Below are 16964 nucleotides of genomic sequence, written 5' to 3'. Positions count from 1 at the left end.
GACTGTTTATACTACACTTCCCAGAAGGCAATGCGACGAGAGAACAGCGGGCTTGCTAATTAATCGCAACAGTTCAGATAGAGCGCACGAGGTACGTAACCTTAACTGAGTTTTGTGTACAAACCTAAAAAAAAGATAAGCAAAGTAAAGTGGTGCTTTCTTAAAAAGCCCGAGTATTGTTGTTTTAGCAGGCTGCCAAATACTTGCCGTAAATATTGTTATTTATTTGTGCGAACTAGTTACACGAATGCCTTGTTTTTATACTTGTATGCTGTTAGCCAGGTTGCTAGCTAACGATAAGTTCGTACCTTCACAATAAACTCTGATTTTACTGAGAATGTCTGTGTTCCTGTCAACACAACAACCCGAGCACAGCTAGCTTTAGCACGTTAGCAGCTAACGTAACAGCCTCTTGCAGGGGGTGAAGCGTTGGCATGCTAACACACTGATGGCCACTTAGTGGCTTGTGTAACTTGTTTGCATTTCGCCTTAAAACCCGGACACGTAAGTAAGTCCGTTCCTCAGGAGCGCACTGAGTCTACGGGCCTTGTTTTGACTCTTATGTCATTCTTCAGAAGGTAAACAGGTAGATAACATTACTTAGATAGGTGTGTCAAAGCATGCCTGTGTTTTTATTTAGCTAACAGACAAAGGCTCTGGTCCGAGTTTAGCATCTTTTAAAGGATTTCTTTCTGAAGCTCTGCTGGTTTTCACTCCTCTATGGCTGTTACCTGAGTGTGTTTTGGGTTGGACTGCTGCTTTTTCTGGCACTTTATGCAACAAATAATCAATCATTTAGGTAAAGAAACTGTAGCTTTACCAATACTTAGAATAATTGTTAATTGTAACCCCATTTGAGTGAAAGCAGTGTGTTATGGTCCGTCACAAAGAGTGGAAAAGCGCAGTTGTTCTCTTATGTCAGCGGCGCAGTGTCAGGATAGTCTGACTAATGGACAACATTGTTATCTTTACAGGTGAACAATGACACCAGACTCCGCTGCTGGATAGCTTGGAAAATGTCACAGCGTGGAAAGTAGCAAAGGTCAACAGTTTCTCTTACGTGCCAACGGCAGCATGTAGCATTTTAACCACATGGCCATCACCCTGTTAAATGGTTCATTTCAGTGTTCTGTCGCATGAAAGCGCAGGCGAGCTGAGGGGAAGCCACGGTTTCATTTGAAGATTTCGACCCAGGCAGCTGCTTCTCCAGTGGAATCGCGTCCTCACATGGTGATTTGACCGAGCGGCAAAAGTTACACTCTGCATCACAGAGTGGTCCATAAACCGGCTGACACAATGGTAGAAGATGACACCGCAGGAAGTGGGGACAGATCAGAGGGGGAGAAAGAGATGGACCTGAAGGTGCCTGCGTCTGAAGACAGCGGAGGGCTTGAAGACGGACATGTGGCCGTGCCTGCTTCTGAGGCCCCGTCCCCCTCCGATGGTCCCCCAGAGGAAGCCAGGGTTATCAAAAATTGGAAATGGGCCGTGATATTCTTGTGTCTCTATGGGTTTATGTCATCAATAAAGCCCGGGGAGCCCTTCATCACACCATATCTGCTCAGCCCTGAGAAGAACTTCACCAGGGAACAGGTCAGTGGCGTCCTCAGACTGCTATGTGTTGGCTTTTGTGCAGGTGTATTTGTCTTTGTGTGAAGGACAAGAACACCAGTGCAACCACCTCTGACATACCTGATTATTATTGACAGAAATGCCAATCATGACATGAAGTACACATTCAAGTTGTGGTCAGTGTCGAGTTTTGCAGACTCCAGGCTCATATGTAGCACAGGTGACTGTCCAGAAAGTACAGAGTAAAAGTTTTTCTCCTGACTGTGAAGCACCGAGCACACAGTAGATATAATGAGTGCCCCCATGGAGAGTTTGCTGCTCCATGTTACTGTGCCCAGAGTTCACATTCCTCCAAAGTGGGTCAGTGTAATAGGCTTGTGGAGCTTTACGGTCACAGAATGACCAGCAAATCATCAGTAGACTGGGATCAGATCACTATATGGTTGGCTATGTATTTTTTGTTGTCTTTAAATTGACCTCGTACCAAGAGCTGGCTACTTGTAAAAGTGTCACACATCTCGCCTCTCTGTTTATATCTGAATCACTGCCATATCCCATAAAATCCTGTATTTACTGGATTCCAGGGAATAAGCTGCCCTTGACTGAATCCCTCGTCATCTGTTGACGACCACAACTGTGCAGCTCAGCGTTGATTTCCACCCATTTCTCTTAGCTCAAAGTCACGTTCTCGGATATTTGACATAATAATAAAACAGTAATAAAACAGAGAAAAGCAGGAAATCTACACATTTGAGTAGAGAAAACAGACATTTTTAGGGGCATTTTTGCACAAAAACAGACTTAAAGATTGCCTAATGATTGATTGGTCTGGTTATAGACTAATTTCACATTGCATTTGTGGTGTAACGTAAGGACATTTCTTTTTTTGTGAACGCTAACTGATGCTTTCCTCCTTGCTGACTTGTCGAGCGCAGCTTTATTTGACTTTACTGTCGCTTCCAGGTGACCAATGAGATCACTCCGGTGCTGACGTACTCCTACATGGCCGTGCTGGTGCCGGCCTTCCTGTTGACGGATCTCCTGCGCTACAAGCCGGTCCTGGTCATCCAGGGCATCAGCCAGGTGGTCATCTGGGTCATTCTGCTCCTGGGCTCCACCCTCCTGGAGATGCAGTTCATGGAGTTCTTCTACGGCATCACCATGGCCTGCCGCGTGGCCTACTCCTCCTACATCTTCTCCCTGGTCAGTCCAGTGGTCTACCAGCGCGTGGCGGGATACTCGCGCTCCTCGGTCCTCTTGGGGGTGTTCACCAGCTCGGTGATGGGCCAGCTGTGCCTGTCCCTGGGCAACATCAGCTTCTACACCCTCAACGCCATATCTTTGGGTTTCGTCAGCTTTGGTCTGCTGCTGTCGCTGTGCCTGCCTTGGCCTAAACGCTCCCTGTTTTTCAACCGGATGCGGAGTCAGGAGCAAAAGGAACTGGCGGCTACCAAATCCGAACTGGACGAAATGAACCCGAAAGCCAGTGCGTCCTCCTCTGCAGCCCCGCCGTGCTCTGCCTCACGCTGGAAGGATTCTGTCTTGTTGCAGATGCTGCTTGAGGTGAGAAACGTGGTGAAGAGGCCCAACCTGAGGCTCTGGTCCCTGTGGTGGGTGTTCAACTCCACAGGGTACTACCTGGTGCTGTTCTACGTTCACATCCTGTGGAACAAAGTCTACCCGGCCACTGAGAACAAGAAGGTTTACAACGGAGGAGTGGAGGCAGCTTCTACACTGCTGAGTGAGACATTTCTGGAGAGTTTTTAAGGATCTGTGTTTTGTGCTCTGTGTTCAGTTTCCTCCATGCATACATGTCGTCTGAATTTAGAGGCCAATGACAGGGACAACCGCGCTCAAAGGCAAAAAGATGTCAAAAGCACTTCAGCAGACGGCCAGAAGGAAGTGTTTGTTTTTCCTTCAGAGCGGCTTTCTGTTGCTCCGTAAAGTAATTCTTCATGTCGGACTCAGAGGATGTCCGTGCTGAGATCAGAGACAAGTCGTGTTTATTCCCTCAGAACAGATTCAGGACGCAGTCGGCTCTGGAGTGTCAAAAACAAAAGTGAAAGAATTCCCTCGTGGCTTCGGGTCATTGCGTTGAACTTTATCGACACAGTCTGTTCAGTTTCTGCTTCCTTTTTTCATCCAGAGCAGCTGGATGATTTTAACATTTTACAGTTTGAGCTTTGCAGCGTTCAAGACACCAAACAGAAAACAGGCCTCAAAGAACAACGATAAACTGACAAGTGATGCTTAATTAGCCAGTTTATGGTATTTATATTTAATCTCAAAGTCTGCTCAGTTCGGATGAGTAATTGACCTCCCAGCTTTATTCTGTCAAGTGATTAAATCAGCTTTAAATGTCAGTAATTGCCCTTTAAAGAGCAGTAAAGCACAAAGGTAGCAGCGTGTTTACATAACGTGGACTTCATGTAGCAAGCAGTAAAAGTGACGTCCTGAACAGAATCTGCTAATGATAAGAACAGCAATAAAACTACCTCACAGTGGCGGAGGTTATTCTGCGCTTAATATAGATTACAGGACAACACACCAGCTTCTGTTGAATATACTTTATTTCCTAAAAGTAGATTTTTAATATTGGAAGTAATACGTTAGTAAAAAAAAAAGATGGTGCACCCAGGTTAGTGTTTTTGTAGTGAAAGTAAATTATTCACACCACAGAAACTTCATTAAAGGTGAGAGAAGTGTCGCGACCGGCTGGTTTACTTTCACCTCAGCACAGGAAACATGTTTGAGGTTGTTTGGAAAATATTTAACCTCGGCTGATGTGTACCTTTCGGCAGGTGCAGCGACTGCCTTCATGGCCGGCTATGCGAAAATCCGGTGGAACGTCTGGTCTGAGCTGGTCATCGGCGTGATCACGGCGGTGCAGGGGGGTCTGCTGCTCCTCATGGGCACCACAGACAACATCTGGGTCTGCTACGCTGCCTACGTCCTCTTCAGAGGCTTCTACCAGTTCCTGGTGCCCATCGCCACGTGAGTGACACTGAGAACTCACTGAACCTGAGCTTAAACTGATGCAGCAGGAGGCGACGTCCTCTTTGAGAGGCCGAGTCGTTGTGACGTTGCTCAAACTTCTGCTCTGTGCTGATCATCTCCTCGTCTCCACAGTTTCCAGATAGCCTCGTCGCTCACCAAGGAGCTCTGCGCTCTAGTGTTTGGCATCAACACCTTCCTGGGGACCATACTGAAGAGCATCATCAACCTGATATTTGCTGACAAGAGAGGCCTGGCGTTGGATGTGCACTCTCAGGTGAGACGCTCATTTCACACCTGAGAAGGTGACGCAGGCGTCAGTGTTTTCTTCTGGATGTGTCTCATGTTATGTGTGGAGCACGATGAATGCGCAGACGCAGAGAAATGAGGACAGTCTGGAGTGAACGAGCCTTTCATGCAGCAGGTTTTCTGGCTTGTCAAACACAAATATGGCTAACTGTGCAGTAATTGCCGGACCAGAGCCGTCGTTAATGTGATTACCTCCACCTGTGGCTCTGCTGCTGACACATCAAAATATCTACAAATCAGATTCATTTTCAGGAGAAGTACAGAAAGTCCTTTGAGATTCACCCAGAAAACAACACCTCAGACTGGGACCAAAGGAAAAAGTGGAAGCCAGTCTTGTGTCTTGTGTAAACACGTTGGCAGAGAGCCGTCTCAGTGAATCCGGTTGAATTTTGAATTTGCTCTTTTAAACGTCTCATTCCTCTCTCGCAGTTCCTGGTGTATTTCATCTACTTCGCCATTCTGACCGTCGTCTACTTGGCCAGTGCTGCTGTGGTCATCGTCCGCCACTATAGAAACGAGCGCAGGGAAGGAGGCGGGACCAACGAACAGGCACCGCCCACGGAGCTGCAGCCTGTGGCCGCGAGCGCGGAGGCGGAAACTTTGTCTAACGGCAAAAGCGCCAAAGCCCAATGACGAGGAAGTCGCCGAATATGCTCTTCAGCCTCTGCCGGATCGATCGCTTCGACCCTCTGATGCTGCTGAATTGTTTTGTCAGTGTTAGCTGCTGAACTTGAATCATACAAGTGCCTCATCTGCTCCCTAAAGCTGCACGGCGGCAGCCCGACGGGCCGCAGGCGTCTGGCTCTGACCTCTTGATGTCAAGGAAATGGTAGTTTTTTAAACATGAAGCGGTCCGATGCTCTGCGCAGAGAGGGACCATTCACGCTCATTTAATGGCCAAAATAGTTTTTATACAGAAAACAAAAGAGGAGTCGTAACACACCGAGCTGTTGTAGTGATTCTCCCTTCAAACTAAACTCCCATGTGATCACTAATATGACTTCAAAGCACCCTTCAGCCTCTCTGACACTCCTGATGTTACACCTCCATGAATCTGTTTGATAATCAGTTGATGCCTCTTTTTTTAATCGTCGTGTACAATCAGAGGGTGAAGAGCGTCTCTTTGTGCGTACGAAGCCGTGAACTGCAGCTTTCATGCAGTTTCTTATGTCGTGATGAAATTCTCAATGATTTTGTTGTTCATGCTGTTGAATGAGCTCTTTGTGATGTCGGAAAGTTGTTTGATTACATTGATTGAAACGAATGTGTAGCTGCAGAGAAACGATATGTGGACATAATAATAGACATTTCTACACAGTTAAACTCTTATTTGCCAATTTAGTGATGAAAAATGTGACGTTTCTTCTTAATTTTCAGCAGCATCGTGGCTGAAAACAACCGTCTGGTCAATATTCTCGCTGCTAATATGCTGCCTTTGCCATTTTTGGCAAACAAAACACCCCGAGAAGGGCTCCAGCTCCGAAAACCTGGTTGTCTTTGTCTCAGTGCAGCTGTCTTTCCATCGGTCAGCAGCTGTAGGAAGCGCTCGGTCGTGCAGAGATCAGAGGAGCTGCAGTGCAAACATTCAGTAGGTTTTTAAAATGTCCGTTTGCTCTCTCGAAAAGCAGACGTGGCCCTCAGGTTTAACCAAGAGGATCTTTCGTACAGTCGTAGTTTTGAGTTGAATTGTGCTTAAATTCAGAATGTTTCGATATTTTTTAAAGTGTTGATTGAAATCATTGCTGAGAAATAACTGTGAATGTGTCTGAATGCTGTAAAAAGAAACACTGACGTTAATCAGATGTTTATTTTATACTGCAATAAATTACGTTTGGTGGACAAAAAGCCGAGATGATTGATGACGTTCATTTCTTCCCTGATGCTGTCTTCTCTGTGTCAATACATTGCAGATTTATTACATTAATTATACGAGTAAACGTGATGTGTTCCATGTTAATAAGGGCGTTGGAGGCTCTGGATTTACAGACGGGGCTGTTTGGTCAGCTGCTGTTGCTGCTCAGCGTGAAGCGCTCTGTGGTTCTTATTTGTTTTTCTGCTTTCATTAGCAGGAGGTCACTTTGTCTTATCTTCACTGTTTCTACAGCTGACCGCACACACGTAATGAACCCCGAAATCTGGTTCAAGAGCTGCTCTCTCTGTCTTCTGCGTCAAGCTGTTGGTGGACAGGAGGAACATCCAGCGAAGAAGCCTGAGAGCTCCGTCAGAGCAAACTTGGCAGAGGGAGAGTTGTGTTTGTTTGTTTGCTGTTGGACAGTCCACACAGGACAGTGGTCCTGGCCTTTGGCCCAGAAGGCCTTTTGGTAAGCGATGACTCAGCAGCTCACCCAGACACTCAGCCACTTTGTTCTGCTAGTCGACCAGAAGATTGCTGCTGTTGCTCCACAAAACCTGTGGAAAACAATATAAACCCACTGACTTAATGTGCAGAACAGCAGCAGTGTGACTGAAATATATTTATAAATCCACACGTTCATGATAGCGACATGCACACAGATATAATATTGACTGAATCTGGCAGTTTTAACAAAAACCAAGCCATTAAAAGATGCTTTGACGTCACACAGATCTTGAACATCATCACGTGAGCTCAGCGCTCGACTTTCTGCCATCAGTCACAGTGAAATGTGTCGCTTTGCTGCCCTCTAGTGGTTCACGTGGACCACTACAGAAGACAAGCACACAAACTGAAGTCAGAGCGTTTGACGTGAAGAAAAGGCTCATTTCATCGTGGATATTCTGTTTATTACATTTAACTCCTATAAAAAAACTTTACATCCTTTAAACCTGGTTGTTAAAACACTCAGTTTCAACAGGGTCTGTCTGAAAATATGTTTCTCAATTTGACTTTTCAAAGCTCGACACTTTGCGCTGTGTTGCATTTTACACTTTTATTTTATTTAACAAACACTTTCAACACACACATATACAGTGCTGCAATGAAATACACAAGAATACACGTTAAAATACCAAAATGAAATGAAAACAAACCCTCTCACAGCAAAAAAAACCTAAAGTAAAAATTCATGATTGACTTTGTTCGAGCTTAAAATCTTGCACTGTTGTGTTGTGGCGCACACTTGCCACACACACACAGACTGTTGCTGAGGAGTCAGCAGTGAAGTCCTGGACAATGCTTCCCTTGTTGGCCGAGCTGGAGGCCCAAACCGGACAATGGCGCCCCTTTTTTCCTCCCTATTCTCATTCCAGCTCCTCGCCACGCCGTGCGAGCTCTCCTCTGACACTGTGGAGCTGCAGGAAGCCACACGAGACGCGCCTCCCATCGCAAATCATCCTCCGCCGGTGGTTTAATGAGCTCGCCGTACCAGATACTAGCAGCAGGAAAGCACACTCTGCAGGCTTTCCTGGCATTGTCTAAACTCTGAGGCCCCTCTGTGGAAAGTCTGGAAACAAACTTCAGGAAGACATGAAGCCTTCTCTCTCTGTCAGTGTTTTACATTCTGAGCCATTTATTTCTATAACGGCGGCCGGTCTGTCTCTTATGTTTCATGAGAATCACTTTAACTCTCTTAGTTAGACGTTACCTTAAAGTTAGTCTTTAAGTGGGGTAAAAGAGGAGCGAGGCCGACGTGCCTTCACTCCCTCTTTTGATCAGTTTAGTGGCTTTAAAAAACATTTAAAAAACCCTTTAAAAAACGCTTTTAGAAGATTTTCTTGCTTGAAACTCATTGTAGATTTGAAGCTGGCACTTCCACTCAGGGGTTTCAATAGAGTATGTGTACTGTAAACAGAAGACACTGAATTTCTGGATTTTCTGGAACGTTCCAGCGTCTCTCCAGATCTTCTTTGGATCATCTCGTTTTACATCTGACAGGCCCCGACTCGCCGTTACTCTGCCGCCGCTGTCATTCGTATTTCCTCTGCCAAAAGCACAGAAGAAGAGTCACACACCGCGGAAATGGCTGCACAGCTGAATGGGACGTACTTTCAGGAGTCACCTACCGTCTGTCTGTTCCTTCTCCTGATGAGCAGCGGTGCCGTTCGAGTCGGCAGCTTCTCTTGCTGGATTAAGACACGCGCACATGAACATCGACTGTTTGACCGCAATAAAACGTTAAAACAGAAATCAGGCTGAGGTGCAGACTTACGTGGCCTCTCGTGCTTGCTCCAGAAGCCTGACGGTGGACAACACAAGAGCGACATTAACACAGAGTACAGCACCCACTCTTTGATCTTTAAGGCATAAACAGGAAGTGTGAAGCAGCTAAGGACTTGAGTTACTGACCTGCTTCCCATGGCATGGACTCTGCAGGGAGAGCAACAGCAGACAACATGTTCACAAAGTGTTAACAAAGGGGACGAATGCTCGTTTCCATCCACCTGCTTCTACATTCTTACCTTTCTGGAAGAACCACGCTCCTGGAGGAAGAGAGCAGAATCAGACGTGAATAAAAACAGAATCATTTGCAAACGGCAGAGGTGCAAACGCAGGCGTCGTGCGCTCTCACCTGCCTTCCACCTGTGAATGAAGACGAGCAGCAGCACCGCAGCCAGCAGAGAGATGAAGACTGTGAGGCCTGCGGAGATCTTCAGACCTCCTGCAGGTTCTGGACTTTCAGGGGCTGCAAAATGCAACATGGCAGCAATAAGAAGGCTTCACAGCGTGTCACACGTCGTTCAGTGAGACAAACAGCCGTCATGAGACACAGCTCACCTGTGATGAAAGGGTTGTGGAGAGGTGCGCTGCTCTCCCGACTCACTGGATTCTCCAGCTCACAGCTGAACTCACTCACACCTGAGCTGTCCTCCTGCAGCAGAGGGACGTAGAAGCATCACCAAACATTTGTACATGTTGTTTCACAGTGCTTCCTTGGTGCCTGTGTACCTTCGTGATGTGTTGCTCCTTCGATGAACCTGTCAGCACTTTGTCGTCTGTCCTCCACTTGTAGCTGACTGGCTCAGCGTCTGCGGTGTTTCCCTCACAGGTCAAGTTGCAGCTGTTCTTCTCGTCGTCACAGGACTTAATGACGGTGGGCGTCGGGACGGGAGCTGTTGTAATCGAGAGCAAAAATTAGAAACGTGTCGCATTTTCTTGATAAAAATCAGCGTGACGCTGATGTGCTCACAGATGACGATGAGGCGAGTCGGAGTGGCGGCGATGTTGTTGATTTCTGGCGTGTACAATCCACTGTCGCCTCGAGTCAGTCCTGTGATTGTCATCTCCCCGCTGGCCGTGTTCAGGCTGCCGCGCTCTGTAAACAGACAGAGTTCAGAATTAAAAGCATCAAAAACAGAACCAGAGGGCTGAGCTAAACCCGGCTCACCTCTGAACTGACGATAGCGATCAATCTCCGTTCCGTCCCACTCAATGGCGATGTTGGCCCCATCTTTCCAGGTGATGGTGGCGCCGGCCACAGAGGCAGCGCCTGGTTGGAGGACGACCTCATCGCCCACCTTCTTGTACAGTGTGACCTCTGCAAAGGACAGAAAGACGCTCAGTGTGCTTTGTGTGTCCCTGTGTCTCCGGTGCAGGTCTGGGTAATGAAGCCTGAGCTGTTCCATTTGAGCCTTTGAGCCATTTTCACCTGCATGAATTCAGGATTTATTCCAGAACTCTTGAGCTGCATTAGCTTTAGCTACACGTACCTAATAAACTGGCAAATAAGTGTGTGGGCTATTTTTCTGGTCTATCCTGCAGTATGATGGTGATTCCCTCTGGTCCAGGGCCTGCAGCCCTCATGCACGCTTATGACAGTAAACACTGAGCACAGAGCCACTGAAACCTGCTGCCTTTCACTGGGTGCGGCCGTGAATATGGAAAACTACAATATTGCGACACATATTCACCCATTTAAATACACATTAAGTTACTTATTACCGTGTTAATACAAGTCAGGTAAAAGTAAGCTGGAGGAAATGAACTCACCTGAGTCTGCGGACACAGCAGCCAGTAAAACACACACCCAGCCGACCGCTGTCATTCTAGATGTGACAGACGGCCACGCGCGGCCTTTGTTCTGGACCGAGACAAACATGTCCGATAAAGTTATCTATCAGCTGAAAACATCACAGGCTAACAGAAGTATGCTAGTTTAAGATAAACGGTTAGCGTTAAGGCATGAGAGACGAGGCCGAGAGTTGGAAGCGGCCGAAAGTGAAAGTTAACGCTGACCAACGAGCTCACCGTGTCTCCGCCTTTTTTCCTAGGATAGTGAAGGAATTACCCGCCGATGATTGGCTAATAATATTGGGATAATCCAATCAGAGGCAGAAGAGGGCGGGTCGTTCCTTCGCCATCCTAGGAAAAATATTATATTTACGATTATGTTCATAACTTTATTTAAAAGTCGTTGACACTCGCCATACATGTGACACCAATTCACCAAATCACTGATTTACTTCTGAAAACATGGACATTAATAATAATAATAATAATAATAATAATGAACTTCCAGGATGAGAATGTGTTTCTAAACTCAGGGTTTAATTAATCAAACTTAATACAACAAAAAATAGCCGATGAGTCATGAAAAGACAATTTTACAATTCTGATGAGATTAAACTGTATTCCAATCATTTTTAAAGAGACAGTAAAGGAACCACGTAGCCTAACAAATTGCTTTGAAGAAAACAAACATCACAAATGCACTGAGAAACGGAAATCCAGAAACAAGAATGGAACAAAACTCCCAGGCCGAAGTCTCTTTTTTGAGGCGCCATCTTGTTGGATCATTCATCCTGCGACTCCTCCAGGTGGTGCAGGGTCAGAGGCTCCACCTGCAGCCACAAACCTCCCTCCACACGCAGGACGAGCTGGGGGAGACGGCGAACTCCCCCAGAGCTGCTCCCAAGTTCAGGGTTGACCCCCAGGGTCAGACGAAACCTGAGCAGGGTCAACGCCACGACGACTCGAAGCTCTGCCAGCGCGAATTTCTGACCAATGCAGTTCCTGTGAACACACACAAGCTCCTGTCAGATCTTATTTCGATTAAAAGTTCAGCTGTAACAAGCGTGCAGTACCTGGGGCCCGAGGAGAAGGGGATGAAGGCATGAGAAGCCCGGTCCTCTTGGTTTGTCGGGTCAAACCGCAGAGGATCAAACTCCTAAAAGAGAATAAATTACACAAAATCACACAGAAAGGACAAAACTACGCCAAAGTGAAGAGAAAATTCAGCTTTCTTACATGTGGGTTTGTCCAGACAGCAGGGTTGTGGTGTGTCCCATAAATGCTGACCAAGCAGATGGCACCTCGGGAAGAATCACACATTTGAGGATAGTTTAAATCTCTCTAATCGCTTAAGGTCGTCACATCCTCACCAACTGGCTGATCTGGTGTTTCACTTCCTAGTTAAGGCTGGTAATTGGAAATCCCCGAGACAAATTCTGGGAGATGTGGTCTAAAATGGGCTGCTGACATGCAAGACTACGGCCTAAAAAAGACGACACACAGCAGTTTAAACCTCGATCTGTTTCAAAAAGCGTCCGTCTCACCTGTCGGCACTGTGCGACCCCCGGGCAGGTCCATGTCCTGGGTGTACCTCCTTGTCACAGCCTGCACAGGCGAGTGCAGCCGGAGAGACTCTCTGATGCACATGGTGGTGAAGGGAAGACTGGACAGATCCTCCCTTTGATAAATGCACACACACATATACTCACATTATAACAGAGTTTTCCAGCTCCTTTTTACTGAATTGCTATCCAGTTCCCAGGGACTGAGGTTGTGCGTGTGTGTTTTCTGACCACTCTATTTCATGTCCATCTCGTCCTTGCATCAGCTCCGTCACTTCCTGCCTGCATTTCTCCTGGTAGTGTTCGTGGCGTGCTAAGTTATACAGCGTCCAGCAAATCGCACTGGCTGTGGTGTCGTGACCTGCAGAGAACAGGAAGAGGGTTCAGTTTAAATGTGTCAAAGCAATCTCACGTCCTCTGACTAATGTTAGCCAGAGTCTGCTAAATACTGCTGTTTAATGGACGTCACCAATCAGCTTGCTAACTTTATGACTCTTCTCCACTTGCTAAATGCTAAATGGTAGCAAAAAGCCTCACAGTCTTGATTTAAAGCGTCTCACCTGCGAACATGAAGGTGTTGGCCTCAGCCTGTATCTCCTCATCCGTCAGGCCTTGTCCATCCTCGTCCTGCAATAGTACAGAGTGACACTGCAGTCCTCAGTCTTTTGCTCCTCCACCTGTCCTCCATCACCTCCATTTCTCATTCATTAATGCTTGTTTCTCTACCTTTGACAGCAGTATGATGTCCACAAAGTCTTTCTTTCTCTGTGGTGCTGTGCTGAAATCTGTTTCTGTCTCCCTCTGCTGGCTGATGAGGGCACGACGCTTCTGAACCACATCCCTGGTAAACCTGCAAACGGCATACGATTACCACAAAAATGATAATAAAAATACAATTTGACTACATTCCTTTATGTGACACAGGTAATTAATATAACTGTAGGCTACATTAACACAATGTAATACGGTGCATTCTGATACCTTGATACCTTATGATAAGATACAGTTAAACTGTCTGTATGACTGAGTACAGTATAGTGCAGCAAAATAAGAGATATTACAGCAACAGCTCGGTTTTCACCACTTTGCAGTAAAGCTGTGTCATCACCCTTGAAGGTTCCTGTATTATTTGTGCTGCACAGCCACACAAACACCTGTCCATGAGCCCTACCTGTGCACAACGCTTAAGGCCTTTTTGAATCGCTTCCCCTGCCGTGTTTTCCAGTAAATCCAGTCCCAGTGATGTAAAATCTTTTGCCGGCGATCTATTATCAGGTCACTCAGCTCCACTATGGCTGAGACGTACTCACTGGTCGACCTGGAGACAGAAGAGTTTGTCGAAATACAAGCGGCTGCTACAGTCGTAGTTATTTGTGGAAAATGGTAAAGGTGGCGTCCTCACTCCTGACAGTTGCTGTTGTAGCTAAAGGCACATTTCAGCAAACTGTCCAGTGTCATCAGAGTGACGTGGTCAAACATCTCGATATCAGTTGTGCCTTCTGCGACCAGGCGGCGCCACTTGTCCTGAGAGACAGAGAGAGAGACGGGACGGGTATCAGATTTGAGTTTTAGATTTCTGTGTGTGCACAAGTCAATGACAGCAGTTACAGTGAAGTCAGGTTTGTGTGTGTGTGCCTCTGGGTGTGTGCGTGCCTCACATGCATGGTGTTAGTTGAGGTGTTAAACTTGGCAACGTAGTTCTTCAGAATATCAAAATGAAAAGCTGGAGTCAGCAGCCGTCTCCTGCGAAACCACTCCTCCCCGTTGCTTAGCAACAGACTCTGTCCTGGGATGTCAGAGGGAGAGGGTTTGGAGGTGAGGATGGCAGTGAATCGAAATCAGTATCTGCTGTTGTCTGACTTTATTACTGTTAATTCATGAACTAGACAACAGTAAAATTTAATTAATGATGGTGAACCTGAAAAACCTACTGCGCTCCATGAAGAATTAAACAAAAGGAACCGACATCAGAGCAACACGAGCTCTTTGACTCACCAAGCCATGGACGCAAATGGCCGTAGATAAGCTCATCTTTCACCGTGATGCTGGCTGCAAGGAGGGAAGGAAGTGACGACGTGATGGAAGGAGAACAGAAACATAAGCTTTAATGAAGCTTTGAAGTGAAATGTGTGTTTAATAGCTTCAGTGACTAATTTGACTGATGGGGTGTTACCCTACCAGGTGCCATTAGCAGAGGTTTGATGTAGTCAGGGTGGAAGAGCCTGACAAGGTGATAGAAAGGGCCGAGGAACCAGCTGCAAGAGTGTGTGTACGTCTGCACCAGCTCATCCACCTGCAGGAGACCCTCCTCTGTGTTCTGCATCTGAGACACGTTAAGGGTTAAAGGTTGTTTAAAACAATCAGTTACAATATACAGGATACCTTATTGAATACAATGCTGCTTTCTGCTTTGTTGAATTATCATAGAAAATTTTCAAAGAGGACATTTTGTAATGATAATATTTTGCAACACTGAGCACATCCTGTACCACGCTGGGAAATGATGTACAGTTAGATTTCCTGGTGTGTCAACAAATGAGGTCAATATATTACTGTACAACCGACAAATGATGCGTGTCAGTGTGTGTTTTACCAGCCTCGGTGTGTGTGTCCTACCTGGCCCAGGTGGCCTAGAAGCCAGGAGTTTGCATGTGGTTTGCTGAAACAGGACAGCCGGTGTATGAACCAGACGTGTCGCACCAACAGCCTCGCCGTCCACCCTGCAATCACAGCTCCTAATCCTGTACCAACCAGAAACAGGACCTGGCAGAGGCCCGTCCAGCTGAGGACCTGAGAGAGGACACCTTGGAGGAGAGGCATCCTGAGGCAGAAACAGAGCGAGAATTCGGATGTCCAGTCTATGTGACACTCGGCCTGTGGGTGTGTTCACAATGAGAAGCTGTTAATGTTGAAACATGCAGAAACCAAACTGTTCCACCCTCTGATTTCAACAGAAACAACTGCTGCAACTGTGATGAGAGACACCACTTCCTCTGTCTCTTAAAACCTCATCATATGTATATTATAATATATCATAACCTGATGTACCATATCTTTACCTGACGTTGCATTGTTGTTGTAGACTTTTATTTACATATTTGCATATGTATGGACTTATTTCTTTTTCTTGTCTTCTGTCTTTAATTCTTAGATCTTTGTGTGGTTATTGATTGGGTATTGTTGCTCACAAGAATCTCTGTACTGTACTATGATATACTTGGCAAACTCCATTGAAACAGCACAAAACACACAAAGAGTGGGATCACAGCCATTTCTCTGATGGAAATAATTGCAAAGCCAGTGCTTATATTGTTTTAATTGTCATCTTTTGTACATCAGAGCTTCACTTTTCTCATAGCCAGACATTTTTCTCCTTCCCAAGAAGATAAATACGCGACTTGTCCAACTTTTCTTTAACTGAGTGTTTGGTTTTACGAGGATCTCCTGAAGGCCACACTGATTAGCACCGGATGCACCTGAGTTGACAAACGGTCGATGGCTAATGGCTGGCGTGTGACGGAAAATGAGTTTCTGAATCATTGTTGGACTTCTGCATGCATCTCGAAATGAAAAACGGGCGACACTGTGCGTGTGTCCAGGTGTAATGTGTACACTTGTCAATTTCAGGTGAGTTTTAAACAATTTTGTCCTCATAGTGTGGGAAACATAATCTAGCTAGCTAACTTAGCTAACTAGCGAATTAACGTATTTCAGTTAGCCCGCCGTTGTTTCCGACGCCATCTTTTTCCAGTTTCCGGTATGCTGGTCTCCATGTTAATCCTTTAATGATTTATTAAAAATGGAAAAGATTAACTGTAATTTGCCTATTAATATTTTATTATTAAACTCTGAGGATATTTTAATTTGAATCACCTTTTCATTTATTTTCATATTGAAAAATGAACCGTCAAATTGCGTAAGCTAGCTGTGCCTTACAAGAGAAGTTATTTTAATATTGGTTGGACAAACTGTTGTAAACTGCATTTTTAGAGCAATGGAGTCATATCAATGTCTCATTCATCCTCCCCTGTGTGCATGTGGCAGGTTTTCAGCTTGAAATGGATGAAAATGCAGAAGGACAGAACAGGTGTGCCAACCACAAGAGAACTCCACCCACTTCCAGCTCCCCTCTGTTGTCCCCCAGCTGCACCTCCACCCAAACATGTCAGCGGGTCACATCACCTCTTCAGCTTCCCTGGAGGAGTGATGGTCAAATCCAACAGGACCAGGATTCACGCGACCATCATGTAGGGATGCAGTCAAGTTCTCCGTCCCGTTGCTCTGAGGAACTCTTCTGTGCCAGCCGGACTTCGAACACTCTGGTCCCTCTGGCTGGTGCCCTCATGACCTCCTCTGGGCAGCAGAGGGATGTGGTGAAACAAGGTTACCTGGGGAAGCTGGAGCGGAACCACAGGAGATATTTTGTCCTGAGGGCAGGTAGTCATACCGGGCCAAGCCGACTCGAGTGGTTCAAGAGCCAGGAGAAGTTCACAGCGATGGAGAAGTCTGCTGGTAAAGCTACGCTGTTCGCCTCGAACAAGCAGAGGTTGGTTCACTTCAGCCAATTCAAGGTTTTAAATGGGCTTCAATCAGCCAAACGT

General features: G+C 46.2%; 3 protein-coding genes across 7 annotated transcripts; 1 reads left to right on the top strand and 2 right to left on the bottom strand.

Moving 5' to 3' along the window:
- Positions 1-29: 29 nt before the first annotated feature.
- On the top strand, positions 30-6723 carry slc19a1 (solute carrier family 19 member 1). 4 transcript variants are annotated; one of them, XM_076723962.1, is made up of 6 exons: positions 30-91; positions 975-1593; positions 2536-3313; positions 4374-4566; positions 4702-4843; positions 5305-6723. In XM_076723962.1, the coding sequence occupies exons 2-6, from the start codon at positions 1297-1299 to the stop codon at positions 5506-5508; spliced, it is 1614 nt and encodes a 537-aa protein (XP_076580077.1). In that variant the 5' UTR covers positions 30-91; positions 975-1296; the 3' UTR covers positions 5509-6723. The 4 variants fall into 4 exon arrangements, with proteins under 4 accessions (XP_076580077.1, XP_076580078.1, XP_076580080.1 ...); XM_076723963.1 differs by lacking the exon at positions 30-91 and adding an exon at positions 527-578; XM_076723965.1 differs by lacking the exon at positions 30-91 and adding an exon at positions 566-586.
- A 1824-nt stretch (positions 6724-8547) lies between these two features.
- LOC143315704 (uncharacterized) lies at positions 8548-11067 on the bottom strand. Of its 2 annotated transcripts, XM_076723039.1 has the most exons (11): positions 10781-11067; positions 10179-10328; positions 9981-10106; positions 9740-9903; positions 9569-9662; positions 9363-9476; positions 9253-9273; positions 9140-9160; positions 9003-9029; positions 8857-8916; positions 8548-8774 (listed from the first exon to the last, which is right to left on the bottom strand). In XM_076723039.1, the coding sequence occupies exons 1-11, from the start codon at positions 10887-10889 to the stop codon at positions 8743-8745; spliced, it is 918 nt and encodes a 305-aa protein (XP_076579154.1). In that variant the 5' UTR covers positions 10890-11067; the 3' UTR covers positions 8548-8742. The 2 variants fall into 2 exon arrangements, with proteins under 2 accessions (XP_076579154.1, XP_076579155.1); XM_076723040.1 differs by lacking the exon at positions 9140-9160 and having other exon boundaries at positions 9235-9273.
- A 257-nt stretch (positions 11068-11324) lies between these two features.
- cyp4f3 (cytochrome P450, family 4, subfamily F, polypeptide 3) lies at positions 11325-15232 on the bottom strand. The gene is made up of 13 exons (XM_076723657.1): positions 14980-15232; positions 14542-14686; positions 14359-14412; positions 14022-14149; positions 13766-13887; positions 13535-13681; positions 13090-13213; positions 12924-12990; positions 12595-12724; positions 12346-12479; positions 12038-12102; positions 11875-11957; positions 11325-11803 (listed from the first exon to the last, which is right to left on the bottom strand). Exons 1-13 carry the CDS (start codon positions 15181-15183, stop codon positions 11584-11586), a joined length of 1623 nt encoding a protein of 540 aa, XP_076579772.1. The 5' UTR covers positions 15184-15232; the 3' UTR covers positions 11325-11583.
- Positions 15233-16964: the final 1732 nt, after the last annotated feature.

The sequence above is a fragment of the Chaetodon auriga genome, chromosome 23 (assembly GCF_051107435.1).
Source record: "Chaetodon auriga isolate fChaAug3 chromosome 23, fChaAug3.hap1, whole genome shotgun sequence".
In the NCBI taxonomy this organism is placed as follows: Eukaryota; Metazoa; Chordata; class Actinopteri; order Chaetodontiformes; family Chaetodontidae; genus Chaetodon; species Chaetodon auriga.
The sequence above is the reverse complement of the archived record's forward strand: the minus strand, read 5'-3'. Positions and strand labels throughout refer to the sequence as shown.